The following is a 15,350-nucleotide window of genomic DNA, read 5'->3' as shown; positions in this document are numbered from 1 at the left end:
TTACTCGGGTGACCCTGAGGACACAGATAAACCTCCAAGTGCTTCAACGACCTTTAAAAAGGATGCAAATGACCAGCTGTCTGCAAGGAATATAAATTCTTCCATTCGCTGCTATCCTGTCAGAGCTGAAGAAGCTTCTTGGATGAGAAGCGAAACGTATTCAAAGAAAAAAGTCCAGTGGCCTCCTGAAAAAGCACCTTTGGGACAACTATGACCTGGATGACTGAGTATCTCTACAGACTTTTAGTGCAGTATTTCTCAACCTTGACGACTTGAAGATGCATGGGGCTTCAGCTCCCAGAATTCCTCCGCCAGCATGCCTATCTTACTGTCCAGGTTGAGAAACAGTGGTTTAGTGCTTGAGTAGCAAAGGGATGACTGTGAAGCCAGAGACAGCATACAATATACTTCTCAAATATTTGTGTTAAGAAATATTTTCTACATTGGTCCATTTTAAGGATTATGTTAAAATAGATTCATTTTGGATTGGTTCCCCCCCCCCCGGGGAAAAAAACAGCAACACTGTATGAAATACAGTACTAGTCCTGAATGGGTGACATCCACTCACTCACTCCTTACAGTAAAAGTTTTTATTAAAAACTTGGCTTTAATAGACATCCTTTCTCATATTAAACCTTTGCCTGTCCGCTTTCCCCTCAACAGATTCATTACAAAAGCCTCCAAACAGAAAAAGACTCGACTGTCTGAAGAGATTTTCTTGGAAACAGATACAATAGGGAGGTTGAAATTTCAATCTGGAATGTGTCAGCTTCCCATTTTTATATGGAAAGTCGGATAGAATAGAACAGAGCTGAAAGGGACATTCTAACCCAACCCTCTGCTTAAACAGAAGACCCTACACCAGTGGTCCCCAACCTTTTTATCGCCGCGGACCAATCAGCCTTTGATAATTTTACCGTGGCCCGCTGAGCGCGCGCAGGGGTGGGGGCTTTGGGCGTACCTGCGCAGGGCTCTCTTCCCTGGAGCCTTTGCGCACGGCCCAGGAGCCTTTGCGCTGCAGCGTTCATGTCCCCCGGCCGCTGCGCGGCCCGGTGCCAGGTACTCCACGGCCCGGCACCGGTCCGCGGACCGGGGGTTGGGGACCACTGCCCTACACCATTTCAGACAACTGGCTGTCCAGTCTCTTCTTAAAAACCTCCAGTGATGGATCGCCCACAACTTCTGGTGGTAAACTGTTCCACTGGTTAATTGTCCACACTGTTAGGAAGTTTCTCCTTAATTCCAGGTTGCTTCTCTCTTTGGTTAGTTTCCAACCATTGTTTCTTGTCCTGCCCTCTGGTGCTTTGGAGAATAAGTTGACCCCCTCTTCTTTGTGGCAACCCCTCAAATACTGAAATACTGCTATCATGTCACCCCTAATTCTTTTTTTCTTTAGACTAGCCAGACCCAAAACCTGCAGCTGGTCTTCATATGGTTTAGTCTCCAGGACTTTGATCATATTAATTGCTCTAAGACAGACAACAGAAACCAAGGGGGCGTCTGTAGGTATGCCAACACCTTATGTGGTATTTGGGACACCCAGAAAACCACATTGCGATTATTTGCTACCAGGAAAAATTAGGTACAGGAGACAAAGCAACCCAAATTCCAAACCATTGTAATAGTAATATATATATAGAACACATAACTAAGGTATATATAATTTGTAATTTATTCTGTTTATTTTCTGCTTCCCCTATTCGGGGAAAGAGGTGTTTTCATCACCTGTGTAATTTCATTGCAGATAAGAACTTGAACTGTGGAAGAAAGTTCCACTGTTCCCATCCGGATAGCGACTGGGTTTAGAAATGTCAAATCCCAATGGTCCAAAAATTATTTTTCAGATCTTTATCCTCCAGCCCTGCCACAGATGAGTAAGAGTTTCCCATACTGTCTTAAGAACATCTGGACAAAGTGCTTAAAAGGTACAAAAGTCACATTCAAAGCTTTCACAGATTCAAGCATGGACATGTCGGTTGTGACAAATTATTTTTCCTTTCAAGCATGGCTTTGTGATTAAGATAAATGTTACACGTTACATTTCTCCCTCAATTCCTGATTACAATTCATTTGTTAGTCAGAAACAGGACTTCGGGGAGATCGTTTCAAATCAAGTGAACAGCGCATAGAGCTATGCAGGATGTTGTGTTTAGGAATGAAATGGGTATACTGTATATACTTCTTTTTTAAAAAAACCTGGAAACTCAATTTGGAGAGAGTAGTTTTCTCCTCTGGGCTTCCTCAGTTCTTTTCCCTCAGTCCTGTTTAGTTTCCTTCAGTGCTTGAAGTCTTTCTAACAGTGGTGGATGGGAATAGTGCCACATTGAAAACAACCAGTCTGAAACGGGGAATCCCAGGTTATCTTTGTTCAACTTGATCAATGCAGAATACAAATCTTTTGCCTTTCCGAGTTTCTTGGCAAATGCATCAGCTTGAAATTCAAATCGCCGACTTAATACAGTCAAGCAAAAGGAAAGCACCTGCAGTGGAAAACAAGAGGATGACACGGGATGAAATTTCAGAATGAGTTTCGCGGTCTTTCAAAACCACTTCTCCAAATCTCATCAAACCTTCCGAAGTCTAAAAGGGAGGAGGAAGTAGGCCACATTTTGGAATTAATTTTTAAGTAGAGATATTTCTTTACAGAAAGGAACTAGCGCTCTCTCCTTCCTGTCAGGCTCCAGATGCCACCCTCCAAAAAAAATATTACAGAGAGTGAAAGGAGTCACCTTAATGAATTGGATTATAGCATGGAAGATGGAAGGGTTTTGGAAAACCTCAGAGAAGAACCTCTGGGAGAGAGGTGAGAGGCAGAAGACTTCCTGTGTTTTTGTGAGCGTCCTTCCTAATCGGAAGGAAGTACTGGGAGAAACATTTCTGAGAAGACCAAAGGTCTGGAGGGAGAACTAGGAACAGAAAAGTCCACTTCCTCATCTCCTTTTGTGGGAGGATGCTAGGATCCAACCCATTTATACAATCTAACAGTAATTTAGGAACCAAACTTTCCACACGGAACCCAGGCAGAGGTGGGCTTCACATAATTTAACAACCGGTTCGCCCCAGCAGCAAAAATTTGCATGCGTGCCTTCCGTGCATCCTTCTGCATATGTGCTTTGCTCGTGCGTGCTTGCATGCATGCGCACGGCTTAAAAAACGCAGCTAAATAGGACGGCATAGCGCCAGGGCGAGTAGGCAGGCCCACCCGCAGGTCTCAACTACCGGTTCACCCGGTATGAATCAGCTGAATCTCTCCCCTGAACCCAGGCAACTTTGCCAGGAGAGAGCAAACTTTTATAAGTTGAGCAAAGTGCCAATCAAAACGGACGTTTACCTCATTGTAAGGTGAGAAAATAAACTGAAAGATGATCAGTAAGCCTATCAGGGTAGGCTGGGTTTCGTAGAATCCAAAGGCAGCAAAAAGCTCCTTTCGACCAATCAACACCGCAAATAAGAAGAAACATAAGAAGGAGTTCATCTGAGAGAAAACAAGACATTGGATGTTAGGAACTGTTAACCACCTTGAATGTTATAGTAAAAATGATCTATAATAAATGAGTTGGGCAACAGTAGCACATTGCAGCTGAGATGATTGGTTTGGTTTTGGCAAGTGGAGTACACAAAGGTATGAAGGTGCATTGAACGGGTGATTATTAATAGCGAATCTTTCATTTTTATCTTCTCATATCAAGGTTGGATATCGCATGCTGGGTAACACAAGAGGGAACTGGGTGTTACATCCTTTATATCCTGGCTGCGTGGATATACTGTACTCCTGGAACATCTGGTTGGCTACCACAGGCATTGAATGCTGGACCAGAGAAGTATTTGGCCTGGTCTACCACAGCTTTTTCTGAGTCTGCAAAGACAGGAACCTCTCCTATTGGAATGCACACTTCTATGGATAAAGATATACTATTTTATAGAATGTGGAAGCATTCCCAAACTCCAGAGGGACTTTTTCGATTTTGTTTGGCTATGCACCTCACTCAGAGCCAGCAATCTTTCAGGTTGTTCTATTGCAATCATATACGAAAGATTTCCGACCTCCGGGTGTTTCGCTGCGCTCTGAAGACCCTGTTGTTCCGCCAGGCAGGGCTATTAACATAATGTTTTAAATTGGGGTATTTTAAATTTCTGGGATTTTAATTGGAGCCTAATTATTTAATGATTTTAAATTTTAATTGTTGTCGTGTTTTTTGTGTTTTTAAATAGGCTGTACACCGCCCTGAGTCCTTCGGGAGAAGGGCGGTATAGAAATAAAATTATTATTATTATTATTATTATTTCTATATGACAACCAAGGCAGGTTAAAACATAAAGAAATAAAACCATTCTCTCTTCAGCTCTGATCCAGGCCACTAATACCTATTGTACACTTCTCTAGGGTAGCTTTTATAACTTTTATAACCTTTTTTTATAAAAAAAAAGGTTAAAGATTCAGATTTCCTACGTCATGTGTCATTTACTCTGTTTTAACAACATTGCCCAAATCTTGTATATCTCCTCATTCCATTTTTTTTTTCAATTATACAAGATACAAGCAGAAAGCAAGCAGAAAAATGGAACCACTTTATTTTCTGAGTGAATAGTGATAGTAGATAGGTACCCAATTATTTCTTACATACCTGGCTAATGACAATATTTTTAATGGTGTGGCCAAGTTTCCAGTGTCCCAATTCATGTCCCAGCACAGCCAAAACTTCTTCATTTTTGCAACCTTGCTTCTTACTCTAGACGGGTGGAGAAAAATATAAATCCATCTCTTTTAACTCGCGGGCATGCACACACAAAAACAAATGGATAGGACACAATGTTCTGGTTTGGATTGCCAGGTCTGGATGGATTTTTAAAAAAGATTTTAAAGGGGTAAGACCTAAGATGCTCATAGCTCCTTTAAAAATGGGTGAAAGTTGAAATAAACAGGTACATAAAACTGTTGAATTAGCTATTTTACCACTTAAAACTACACTTCCCCAAACCCCGGCCAAAATTCTCAGCTTTATCTATCTGTTGCCTTTTAATTGGTCATGCCTCTTATGATTCCCACCAATCTTAAGGCATAACTAAGGCACAAAAGGTATAGCCTTCAACTAAGAAACGCTGCCTACCCTTGTATAGACACAAAGAACTTTCTCTAAACTCAGGATTAGAGTAGGAAGCAATCAATCTCTCCCCCGCCCTCGATATAGATATGTATGATATGTTATATATCCATACACACATACACACTTTACCTGTATATCCAAATATATATCCAAAAATAATCAACTACATTGAAATTTGTTTCTTGGTAATTCATTATCACTTTATAACCAAAGATTCAGGGTGTGCATGCTGGTTTTCCTGTAATTGCTGCTTGGGCTTTCCTTTTAGGCAACCCATCTTTGTTATTCGGAAACTTTGGATCAGGTCTGTCGATAATAACATAAATCAGGGCTCACTTTGGTTTTAGCCTTTGTCTCGGGTCCTCCCTCATTTCCTCCGGCTACCTGCGTGTCCACAGCAGGCTCTTCGGAAGGCTCTTTGTTGAGGGCGGAATAATCTTCCAGGAGCGTGTCAAACAACACAATACGTTTGTTCTTGAAGAAACCATAGAAATAAGCATTGCTATGGGAAGAACGTTTGGAGCCTGGGGAGAAAGAGTAGGGGAAAATTCAGTCACATTGCAGTATTCTAGATTTTATGAGGGAGAGGCTTAAGAGTATTCGGCTTTCAGCATCAGCTAGTGCCTCCTGTTAGAGACCAGTGTTCTGACCTAGGCTCCCTTAAAAAGCAGGAAGCAGAGTCTTGATCTCGGCAAAACCTCTTTTATTTACACGACTGTGAATTCCTTTCAAACACAGTCAGCAAGGCCTGTCCAAGCGGTTTTTCAAAGGAATATTTATCAACACAGACCTTATCTCGCTTGGAAGGCTGCCAAGGTAACTAGTTTCCAAACGCAGTACAAGGCAAAACTTGGCAGAGTCTCTCAGAGTCATGGAATGAACAAATTGTTTCCTGAAAAAGCCCACTCCTTGTTCGTTCTTTTGTTTTCTATGGGAGGGGCCAATCACCTCCAAGGTGTGGCTTTACTCCCAAGTTGACCCTGCTTTCTTAGTTCTTCTTGTCTTCTGGCAGCTCTGCACATGCACACACTGGGAACAGGCTCCAGCTGTTCCTCTGCCTCACTGCTGTCTAGCTCCCTTTCTGCCTCTGACGCAGAGCCCTCATCCGAGCTTTCCCCAGCCCCCCAGGCCTGGCTCATATTCCTCCCCAAGCTCCTCACTGTCTGACTCTGCTACCACCTCCGCTGGCTGCCGGCGGGCCACAACAACCAGTAAACTTGCCTGGGTATGAAACTTTTCACTTGTTTCAGATGCACGGAGCTGGTGACCCAACCACACAACCAACGCAGAAGGGGATCACATCACTCTGGGACACTGCAACTGTCATAAATACATGCCAGTTGCCAAGTGAATTTTGATCCCATGATCACCGTCGCGTGAAAAATGAGTCACTTTTTTCAGTGCTGTTGTAACTTTGAACAGTTGCTAAACACACCGTTGTAAGTCAAGGACTGTTCTGACCTAGGCTTCCCCAGCAGCACGAAGCTGAATCCTCGTCCCGATAAACCCCCTTTATTTAATTTATAGTGAATTCCTCTCCAGCAAAGTCTTTCCTCACCCAGTCTTTCAAGATAGTACACAATTACCGACCTTTATCAGGCTTGGAGTGTGGCCAGGCCGATATCTTTCAGACCCACAGTACTTGGCAAGAATGCAGTAATGAACTAATTGTCTCCTACAAACTCCACTCCCCTTTCGCTCCTCTTTTATTTCCTCTGGGAGGGGCCTTTCATTGTCCACCTGTGGCCTTACTCCCAAGTCGACCCTTGTTCTTTAGCTATTCCCTCCGTCTGGCAACTCTGTGCATACGCACACTGGGAATAGGCTCCAGCTATTCATCTGCCTCACTGATATCTGACTCTGAAGGCAACTGACAACTGTCAGACGGCCCTGGCCCCCTCTCTGTCTCCGACGCAGAGCCCTCATCAGAGCCTTCCCCAGACTCCAGGACTGGCCCATGTTCCTCCCCAACCTCCACACTGTCCGAATCTGCTGCCAGCTCTGCTGGCCGCTGGTAGGACATAACAAGGACTATCTGTCTTCAGAATCAGAACCTGAGCACTCTATTCTCATACCTTCCACAACGTAAACTTTGGTGAGTGGAAAGTCTATATCCTTTGCCATTGCCTCAATCTCCTGCTTCAGCTCTCCTTCGGGAAGTGGAATGAATTTGTCAAACAACGGAGCAATATAGTCAGCATAAATTGTGACAAGAACCTAGAATGGAGCAAAAGGATAGAACACAAATCCCTTACAATGATAAAGATACTGCTGTTCACTTAAAAAAAAAATCCAGCTTGCACTTTTACAGAGCAAGTTGGAAAGACATTATCAGTGAAGTCATAATTATTATTTTATTGGATTTTGTTGATGCTGAACTAGGAAAAAAAAACATGGGGGACAATGTTTTTTATATAGTGGTTGAGGTAAGAGTAGTATATGCACGAAGTTGGAAGAAACATAGATAGCATAAGATTGGATAATAAAATTGATGGCGCTCATAGAAATGGCAAAGCTGACCAGTTTGGTATAGGGAAAAAGCAATTAAGACTGTTTTAAAAAGTAGAAGCTTCATAATGGAGTTTCTACTGAAAGAATGAAAGACTGAACTGATGATTTAGGAGGGAGGAGAAAGAATAAGATTCTTATTAAATAGAAAGGAGGAAGTCAACATTCTACATTTTCTTTCTTTTTCACTTTTCACTTTTTTCTTATTCTTTTCTCATTTTTCTTTTCATTTTTTTTCATACTTTTATTGTAAAATTCAATTTTTATTTTTTTTTATAAAAAGGAAAATCACTATCATCAAAGGGATAAAGAGCAAAACCTTAACAGCGGAGACCATTTTTGAATAATTCTAAAGAAAACAACCGGCTGTTGTGAACTCACCAAGGAAACAACTAAAGTGAAAAGCCAGGCATAGATGAAGAAATAGTCTCCACCTATTTTGATGATATAAAGCAGGAGTGAGGTCACCGGCAGGAGAATACACTGTGTCACAATGAACTTCTTGATGGCATCTTTAAAAAAGAATCCCAGGGTCTATTAAAGAGAAACATACATAATAAGCTGGGGGGAAATCTGAAATGGACTCCATAAATACCACAAATTTTACACTGCGTGCACCTAAGTTACATTTCAAAGTTGTCCAGCCATTTTGCCGAGGCAGCTAAAATGGACAGAACATTAAAAACATCCCTTTCATTTTATTTTAACTTACTGCAGCTGCGTAGGGTTTGCCAATTGCACAGCGGCAGATAGGACAGCGTCTACAGAGGGTTAACATCATTGCCCAGAGAATCATTGGTTGCCCTTTCCCCTCTTTGGAAGAGCTTTATAGCTCCTGCTGCCTTAAGAAAGTTCAAAACATCCATCTCATCCTGGGCACCCCATTTTTTTTTTAACTATTAACTTCTGGCAAGCGGTACAGGACATTAAAGACAAGGACAAATAGGCTGGAAAACAGCTTCTATCCCAGAGCAGTAACTATATTGAATTCTACTGTATAGTGCAATATTAATGCAATATCAGGGGTTTTCAATTCAATTGCATAGAATGTGAAGGATGTGTGTTTTTGTTTTATTTTTATAGTTTTCTTATGTATAATGTACACTGAAGATGGCATTTAATTTCGTTGTACGAGGTGCAATGACAATAAAGTACTACTACTGCTTTCTCAAATATGACAAAGCAGCACATCCAAAAACCCAAGACACAAAACGTTTAGTCAAGATGGCATTGAAAGAGAATGTGCTTAGACATGCAACCAGGAAATAGCTAAAATAAAACAGAAAAAAAAAAAAGACATGGGCAACGCCCACAGATATCTGCAAAGGACCTAGGGCTCCTTAAAGAGATTACAGGCAAAGTACACTAAATGTTTTGATTGTTCTCTATGAAGCTCCTATTTCAGCAATTAATCATTTTCATGGTTGCCTTCTGGGAAGGAGAGTCTGCGGTCTCTGGAACAGAACCACTAGATTCTGTAGCAGCTCAGTTCCATATAATATCAACTGTGTTAACTCTCAAGACTCTTTTTTCCACTATGCATTCAAAGTGGACTGTGATTAATAAGACGTTTTGGTGACATTTTTAGCATTTTTGGTGATGCTGCTGTTATAGTATTATTATTTCCTATCCTTGGGATGGTGACATTGTTTGGTAGGTGGCATTCTTTCTTTCGAGAGCGGGGCATTGGAATTTCATTTTAATGTGTGCTGCAGGGTATACGGATCAGAGGGGGTATTCAGCAGATTCTGACCAGTTCTGGAGAACTGGTAGCAGAAATTTTGAGTAGTTCGGAGAACTGGTCAATACCACCTCTGACTGGCCCTGCCCCCATCTATTATTTGCCTCCCGAGTCCCAGCTGATCGGAAGGAAATTGGGATTTTGCAGTATCCTTCCCCTGGAGTGGAGAGGGAATGAAGATTTCACAGTATCCTTCCCCTGCCACGCCCCCTGCCACGCCCACCAAGCCATGCCATGTCTACAGAACCAGTAGTAAAAATTTTTGAATTCCACCACTGATACGGGTAAATGTCAATAAAGGTTATCTTATTATTGTTACAGGCCGAGAGGGCTCTTGTCTGTTAATAGATGTAGGATAGCAATTTCTCAAGATTAGCTGGAGTATAGTTTCCATCAGCCATTAGGCAGAGTGGTCAGTCATGGATATCTTATTATTTATTAAATTTTTCCACAGCTAATTTCAATAAGTTGACCCATGATAGTTTACAGCATGAAACATCCACAATAAGGAACTATAAAACATGGGTAGGAGAATTCAAACAAATGCAGCATTAAAACACCCACAGTAAGATACTGCATTCTATCGAGAAGAGAAGGTAGAAATGATGTAATACCTGCTGATTGAAACCATGCTTTTCCTCAATGACAAAAGTATTATAGAGGCTCCAGGGCAGACCTGTGACCGCACTGAAAAGTGTAGCAAGCAGGAGGAACACCAATGACTGGACAATCTGTGCATCAGAATAATGAAGAGGGGAATTGTTACAGATAAATATTATCCTTAGCTCAACTCCCAGAATTCCCCAGGCTGAGTCAACCTTGAACTCCTGATAGTGAAATGCAGAGTTAGCCTGCAATGCTGCATTCTAATCAATGCACCACCATAGCTCTTTAAATTGGTTTGAAAGGGATTAGGGAATTACTATCCAATCTAGATACTACCACAGCTAGCTAGAGAGATCCTAAATGGGAATCCAGACTAGATGGGAATACTATTCCACCATCTAAACCTGATATTTCTTTGGTTTGTTTTAGCATACCTTTTCTTACATACCTAAAAGTTTAAACGTTTGTTTAAACAAATGTTATTAAGGGATTACTTGGTGCTTTATCAGATTAGTAATCATCTGAATCAAGCAAACCAATACATCTACCTCATATTCAGGTCCAAAACCAGCACGATTTGAAATGTCTCCAGATACAGACCAAAGAAAAGGAATTCCTCCACAAAGAAGAATTACCTGTAAGAATAAAAATACAATTTTATTACTGGAAGAAAATACACAGAGGGCTACAGGAATTAACAGGACTTCAGATAGAATACATTCCGGAACTATTTCTCCTAGGGATAGTTAAAAAGGAAATATGACAAAAGAATAATATACATCATTTTACATATAATAACCGCAGCAAGGATAGCTTTCGCACAATGCTGGAGAAATACAAAGATACCTTCTGCAGGCTTAGTAATTAAAAAAATATTTGCGCAGAAATGGACAAGTTGACAATTGAACTGAAAGGACAAATAGATTCGGATTACTACGCAATATGGGAGAAGTGGTACGACTGGATTGAGAACAGAAAAATGGAAAAGAAATAGACAAAATAGAAGTAGAATTAAAATGTATAGTAAAAATGTATAGAATGTATTTGAATTGGAATGTTATGGTATGCAAATGGTCACAGTTACGCATAAGATGTAAGATTTGTTTAATTGTAAAAATGCACCAACAAAAAAACAATTTTATGAAAAAGGCTAACCTGATATAACCTTTTTAATTGTGGGATTCCAGAAATCAAAGAGGTACAGATTCAAAGCTGCATTTATTTAACTGTAAACCTTTCTGGGTGTCAGTCAACTAACAGCCAAAGCTAATGTGAGCCCAAAGCTCATTCGTGTACCAGCAAATAATTTCATACTGCAGTTTAATCACCTGAGCACTACTTTCACTGATTTTTTTTCCCATTCTCTAAGCATTAGAAAAAAGAGGGACATGGAACCTCTGAGCTAAAGCTCAATTGTATGCAGGTTGTAGAGAGAGAGAGAGAGAGAGAAAGAAAGAAATGGAGCATTATTATTGTACAATTCCTTTGTCAATATTCTTGTGCATGCATGCACACATGCTCACAAATGTTAGAATACATTCTAACTCACTAAAAAAAAATACACGAAATCAAAGAGGATGAAAGATACCTACCGTGCCCTCTAACTCTGAGTATAGTCCTGACCAGAAGCTGAATGCACTTTTATCTAATTGGTAAAGACGGGATTTTTCAAACGTTTCTGAGTCCATGATCGGCCCTAATTCCAGCGGGACATGGGTGGTTGTCTTGTAGACAGTCCTCTGAAATATTTAAAAATAAGCAGTCATTTAGCTTGCATTTTCAAAAATGTTTTCATGTGCCACTGGAAGTTCAATATCCAACAGCACAAGGATTCTTAAAATATATGATCATTTAATGATACGATTACAAAAGCACTAATAAATACAGCTCTAAATCAATGGATCCAAGTTCTATGAATTATCTTATTGGATAAAGAAAGAATCTTCCTCAGTTTACTTGATAGCTTTTATTGAATAGATCTGATCAATTCTTTTAAGGCTTAGGGGCAAAACTATTTGGAAAAACCAATCAAAAGTTTGTTTCTGAGGTACTTCAAGTTAAGACACCTAGCAATTCTGCTGGGGGGAAAGAGGACGAGGGGCATTGTAGAACCAGTATAACCGGCATATAAATTGAACTAATAAATAATAATTGAACTAATAAATAAATAAAAGCGCCGCTTCCCACGTCGAGATCGGCGGCCACCTGCGGAGGCTTCGGGAGAGCTGCCCGCCGGTTTAGAAACCGAGCCTGCCATGATCCCCCGCCAGAGTCCCCAAAGGTACCCGGGCACCCCCAGACGGAAGGACCGCTCGCCGCAGCACCAGGCGACGGGGATGACCCGGCTCGTCTCGTCCCGGCCTTAAACCTGACGGGGCTGTCAAGCGCTCGCGGGCTTCGGCGGGAAGGATCTGACCTGCCGCCAGGCGAGCAGGGCCTCCCACAGGTAGACCGCCCAGGAGAAGAGCAGCACGGAGAGGAAAATCCGGTCCTCCACGGGGCTCTCGGCCCACAGATCGCCCAGCAGCGGCATCGCCATCTCCGGCTTCGATCCGCCGCTCTCCCACAGAGCCGCCGGCCAGCACGCTTGAGCCTTTCTCAGCCGGCTTCCGGCTGCAGTGACACAAGCGGAGCAAACTCCGGAAGAAGTTCCTCTTGAAGAACTTCCGGGGCAAGCGCCTTCTGTACGTCGGCGGCACTTCCGGCTCCGGAAAGGCAGAGAGTCCGCCATGTGCGGGGGAGGGGAGGAATGAGAGGAGAGGGAAGGGGTTTAAGTATTTTTTTTTTAAATTTAAATAAAATAAAAAATATTTAAATTTAAATATCTTTAAATATTAAAATATTAAATATATTTAAATGTTTAAATTTAAATATTAAATTTAAAGTAGTTTAAAGGTTAAAATAATTTAAAGGTTTAAATATTTTTTAAAGTATTTTTTTGGGGTGGCATTTTAGATATTTGTAGCCTGCCGTTTATAAAACATTTTTTTTAAAAAAAAATTGCCTTCAAGTCAGTGTTTTGTTCTGGTGACTGCCTGGATTAGTCCCTGTACTTTCCTTGGGAAGGTTTTGGAAGTCGTTTGCCAATTGCCTTCCTAGGGCTGAAAGTCTGAGACTGGCCCAAGGTCACCCAGTTGGCTTCATGCCTAAAGAAGATCTAGAATTCAGAATCTCCTGGTTTTTAACTGGGTGCCTTAAAACCCTACACCAGTGTTTCTCAACCTTGGTAGCTTGAAGATGGGTGGACTTCAACTCCCAGAATCCCCCAGCCAGCAGCGCTGGGATTCTGGGAGTTGAAGTCCACCCATCTTCAAGCTTCCAAGGTTGAGAAACACTGCCCTACACCAAACCGGCTCTTTACCAAAAACCTGTTCAATCTTAATAACTTGTAAAGATGTGCAGATTTCCACTCCCAGGATTCCCCAATATTATGAGACACTTTGAAGTTATCCAGGGCTGAACCAGAGGAACTTGCAACAGGTGCTTGTAGATGTGGTCATATAGTTTCCAGTCACTGACTGCAATTTAGGCTCTTGTCATCTAGGTGTGATAATTATGACATTGTAGCATTGCTCTCTATATGGGGCTCCCCCTGGGGTGCACCCGGAGGCTCCAGCTGGTCCAGAATGCAGCCGCGCGGGGGATTATGGGGGCGACGAGGCGCTCCCATTTAACACCTCTCCTGCGCGAGCTGCACTGGCTCCCAGTGGTCTTCCGGGTGCGCTTAAAGGTGTTGGTGACCACCTTTAAAGCGCTCCATGGCTTAGGGCCGGGGTACTTACGAGACTGCCTTCTGCCACCAATAGCCTCCCACCGGCCAGTACGCTCACACAGAGTGGGCCTCCTCAGGGTGCCGTCCGCCAGACAATGTCGGCTGACGACTCCCAGGGGGAGAGCCTTCTCTGTGGCGGCGCCCACCCTCTGGAACAACCTCCCCCCAGAGATACGTACAATAACAGACCTCCGGATTTTTTGTCGAGCCCTGAAAACCCATTTATTTCAACTAGCTGGGCTGGCTTGAGTTAATTTTAAATTGATTTTAAATTGGGTTGTTTTAATTTACGGCTAAAATATTTAATTATTTTAAACTGCTTTTAAATTTTGTATGTATTGTTTTTTACTTTGGCTGTTCACCGCCCTGAGTCCTATTTTGGAGAAGGGCGGTATAGAAATTTAATAAATAAATAAATAAATAAATAAATAAATAAATAAATAAATAAATAATAAATTGCATAGTCACATCATTTGCGACCTTCACTGCTGATGTCCCATCAAAGTCAATGGGGAAACAGTGACGTATCTCAAGTAGTGATGGATCTCACAACTGCTGGCCACTCTGCATGGGATTAAATTAAGAATAGCGAGTAGAAATTGCCCCAATTGCTGTCATTGGTGCAGTGGTGTGACATCACACTTTACAAATCATGTTGCTTAGTAAGAGTTGACAGTTTCAATTACCTTCAATAAGTGAGGACTACGTCTATTAAGTTCATGGCAGTCTTGAAACCTAATGGTTTCAACCTACCAAGATCCTGGGATTTTGAGAGCCACCTGGGTGGATGTATTTTTTTTTTTTTTAAAGACTTGGAAGGCTGCTAACTTCCTAAGAACTCTGAGTAGCTTTCCTAATTAAAAAGGGAAATCGCAATTTAAAAAGACTATATAGCTTACAGGCTACCAAGAGTTAATTTATGGTGAGTAGAATAAACAATTTCCAGGAGAGAAAATCTAGCTGCTGTTGTTATTTTGAGCCACATTTCCTCCCCTAGAGCTTACAGCAAAGGACTTTGTTATTTTTGCATCTTGCTTTTTATCCCGTCCTCACTTCCTCTTGGGGAAAACATTGGCTTTAACTGCAGAAAGATAGGGCAGAGTCCCTGCCATCTTCTTGAATTTTTTTTCCACGTGACATTTTCAGTCCACATGTGAACCTTCAAGAAAATAGAAATATTTCTTACTTTCATATTTCTGAACTATACTTAAACCCAAACAGGAAGTGCATGAACAGAAGGGAAGTCTTGGATGGGATCTGGTTCATCCTATCCAGACAGAGGTTATTTATTCATCAGGATATTTTCCACAGAAATCAGATTTATCCTGGACAAAATTATGACAAACTCAGTAGTACTTAACAGAATTATAAGAGGCACAATTCACAGCCCCAGAGTCTCTGAAGAGTATCCACTGGGGGAGTGGGGGGAGCCTATATCTTTTAAAAAAAAGAACATTCAGTATATTCAGCAATTGCTTAGCTCATACCAGGGGTGAAATCCAGCAGGTTCTGACAGGTTCTGGAGAACCGGTGGCGGAAATTTTGAGTACTTCGGAGAATCGGCAAATGCTGGCCCCAGAGTGGGCTGGCCCCAGAGTGGGGTGGGAATGGAGATTTT

At 41.7% G+C, this 15,350-nt stretch overlaps 1 protein-coding gene across 1 annotated transcript; it reads right to left on the bottom strand.

Moving 5' to 3' along the window:
• Positions 1 to 1,658: 1,658 nt before the first annotated feature.
• On the bottom strand, positions 1,659 to 12,558 carry ZMPSTE24 (zinc metallopeptidase STE24). Its single transcript, XM_070949504.1, has 10 exons — positions 12,377 to 12,558; positions 11,553 to 11,699; positions 10,509 to 10,595; positions 9,969 to 10,085; positions 7,995 to 8,147; positions 7,181 to 7,322; positions 5,442 to 5,629; positions 4,626 to 4,730; positions 3,332 to 3,475; positions 1,659 to 2,480 (listed from the first exon to the last, which is right to left on the bottom strand). The coding sequence occupies exons 1-10, from the start codon at positions 12,497 to 12,499 to the stop codon at positions 2,256 to 2,258; spliced, it is 1,431 nt and encodes a 476-aa protein (XP_070805605.1). The 5' UTR covers positions 12,500 to 12,558; the 3' UTR covers positions 1,659 to 2,255.
• Positions 12,559 to 15,350: the final 2,792 nt, after the last annotated feature.

This window comes from Pituophis catenifer, unplaced genomic scaffold (genome assembly GCF_029215685.1).
Source record: "Pituophis catenifer annectens isolate HBS135680 unplaced genomic scaffold, rPitCat1.0.hap2 SCAF_9, whole genome shotgun sequence".
Classification (NCBI taxonomy): Eukaryota; Metazoa; Chordata; class Lepidosauria; order Squamata; family Colubridae; genus Pituophis; species Pituophis catenifer.
Note: the sequence above shows the minus strand (reverse complement) of the source record. Positions and strands in the feature narration are given on the sequence as shown.

Bases quoted from the DNA above. Each gene is read 5' to 3' on its own strand.
- ZMPSTE24 (XM_070949504.1), bottom strand. From the start codon at position 12,499: ATGGCGATGCCGCTGCTGGGCGATCTGTGGGCCGAGAGCCCCGTGGAG. The intron at 7,323-7,994 runs GTGAGTTCACAA...GCTCCATTCTAG, and splicing joins TCACTTTAGTTGTTTCCTTG to GTTCTTGTCACAATTTATGC. The intron at 3,476-4,625 runs GTATGTAAGAAA...GTTTTCTCTCAG, and splicing joins AAAATATTGTCATTAGCCAG to ATGAACTCCTTCTTATGTTT.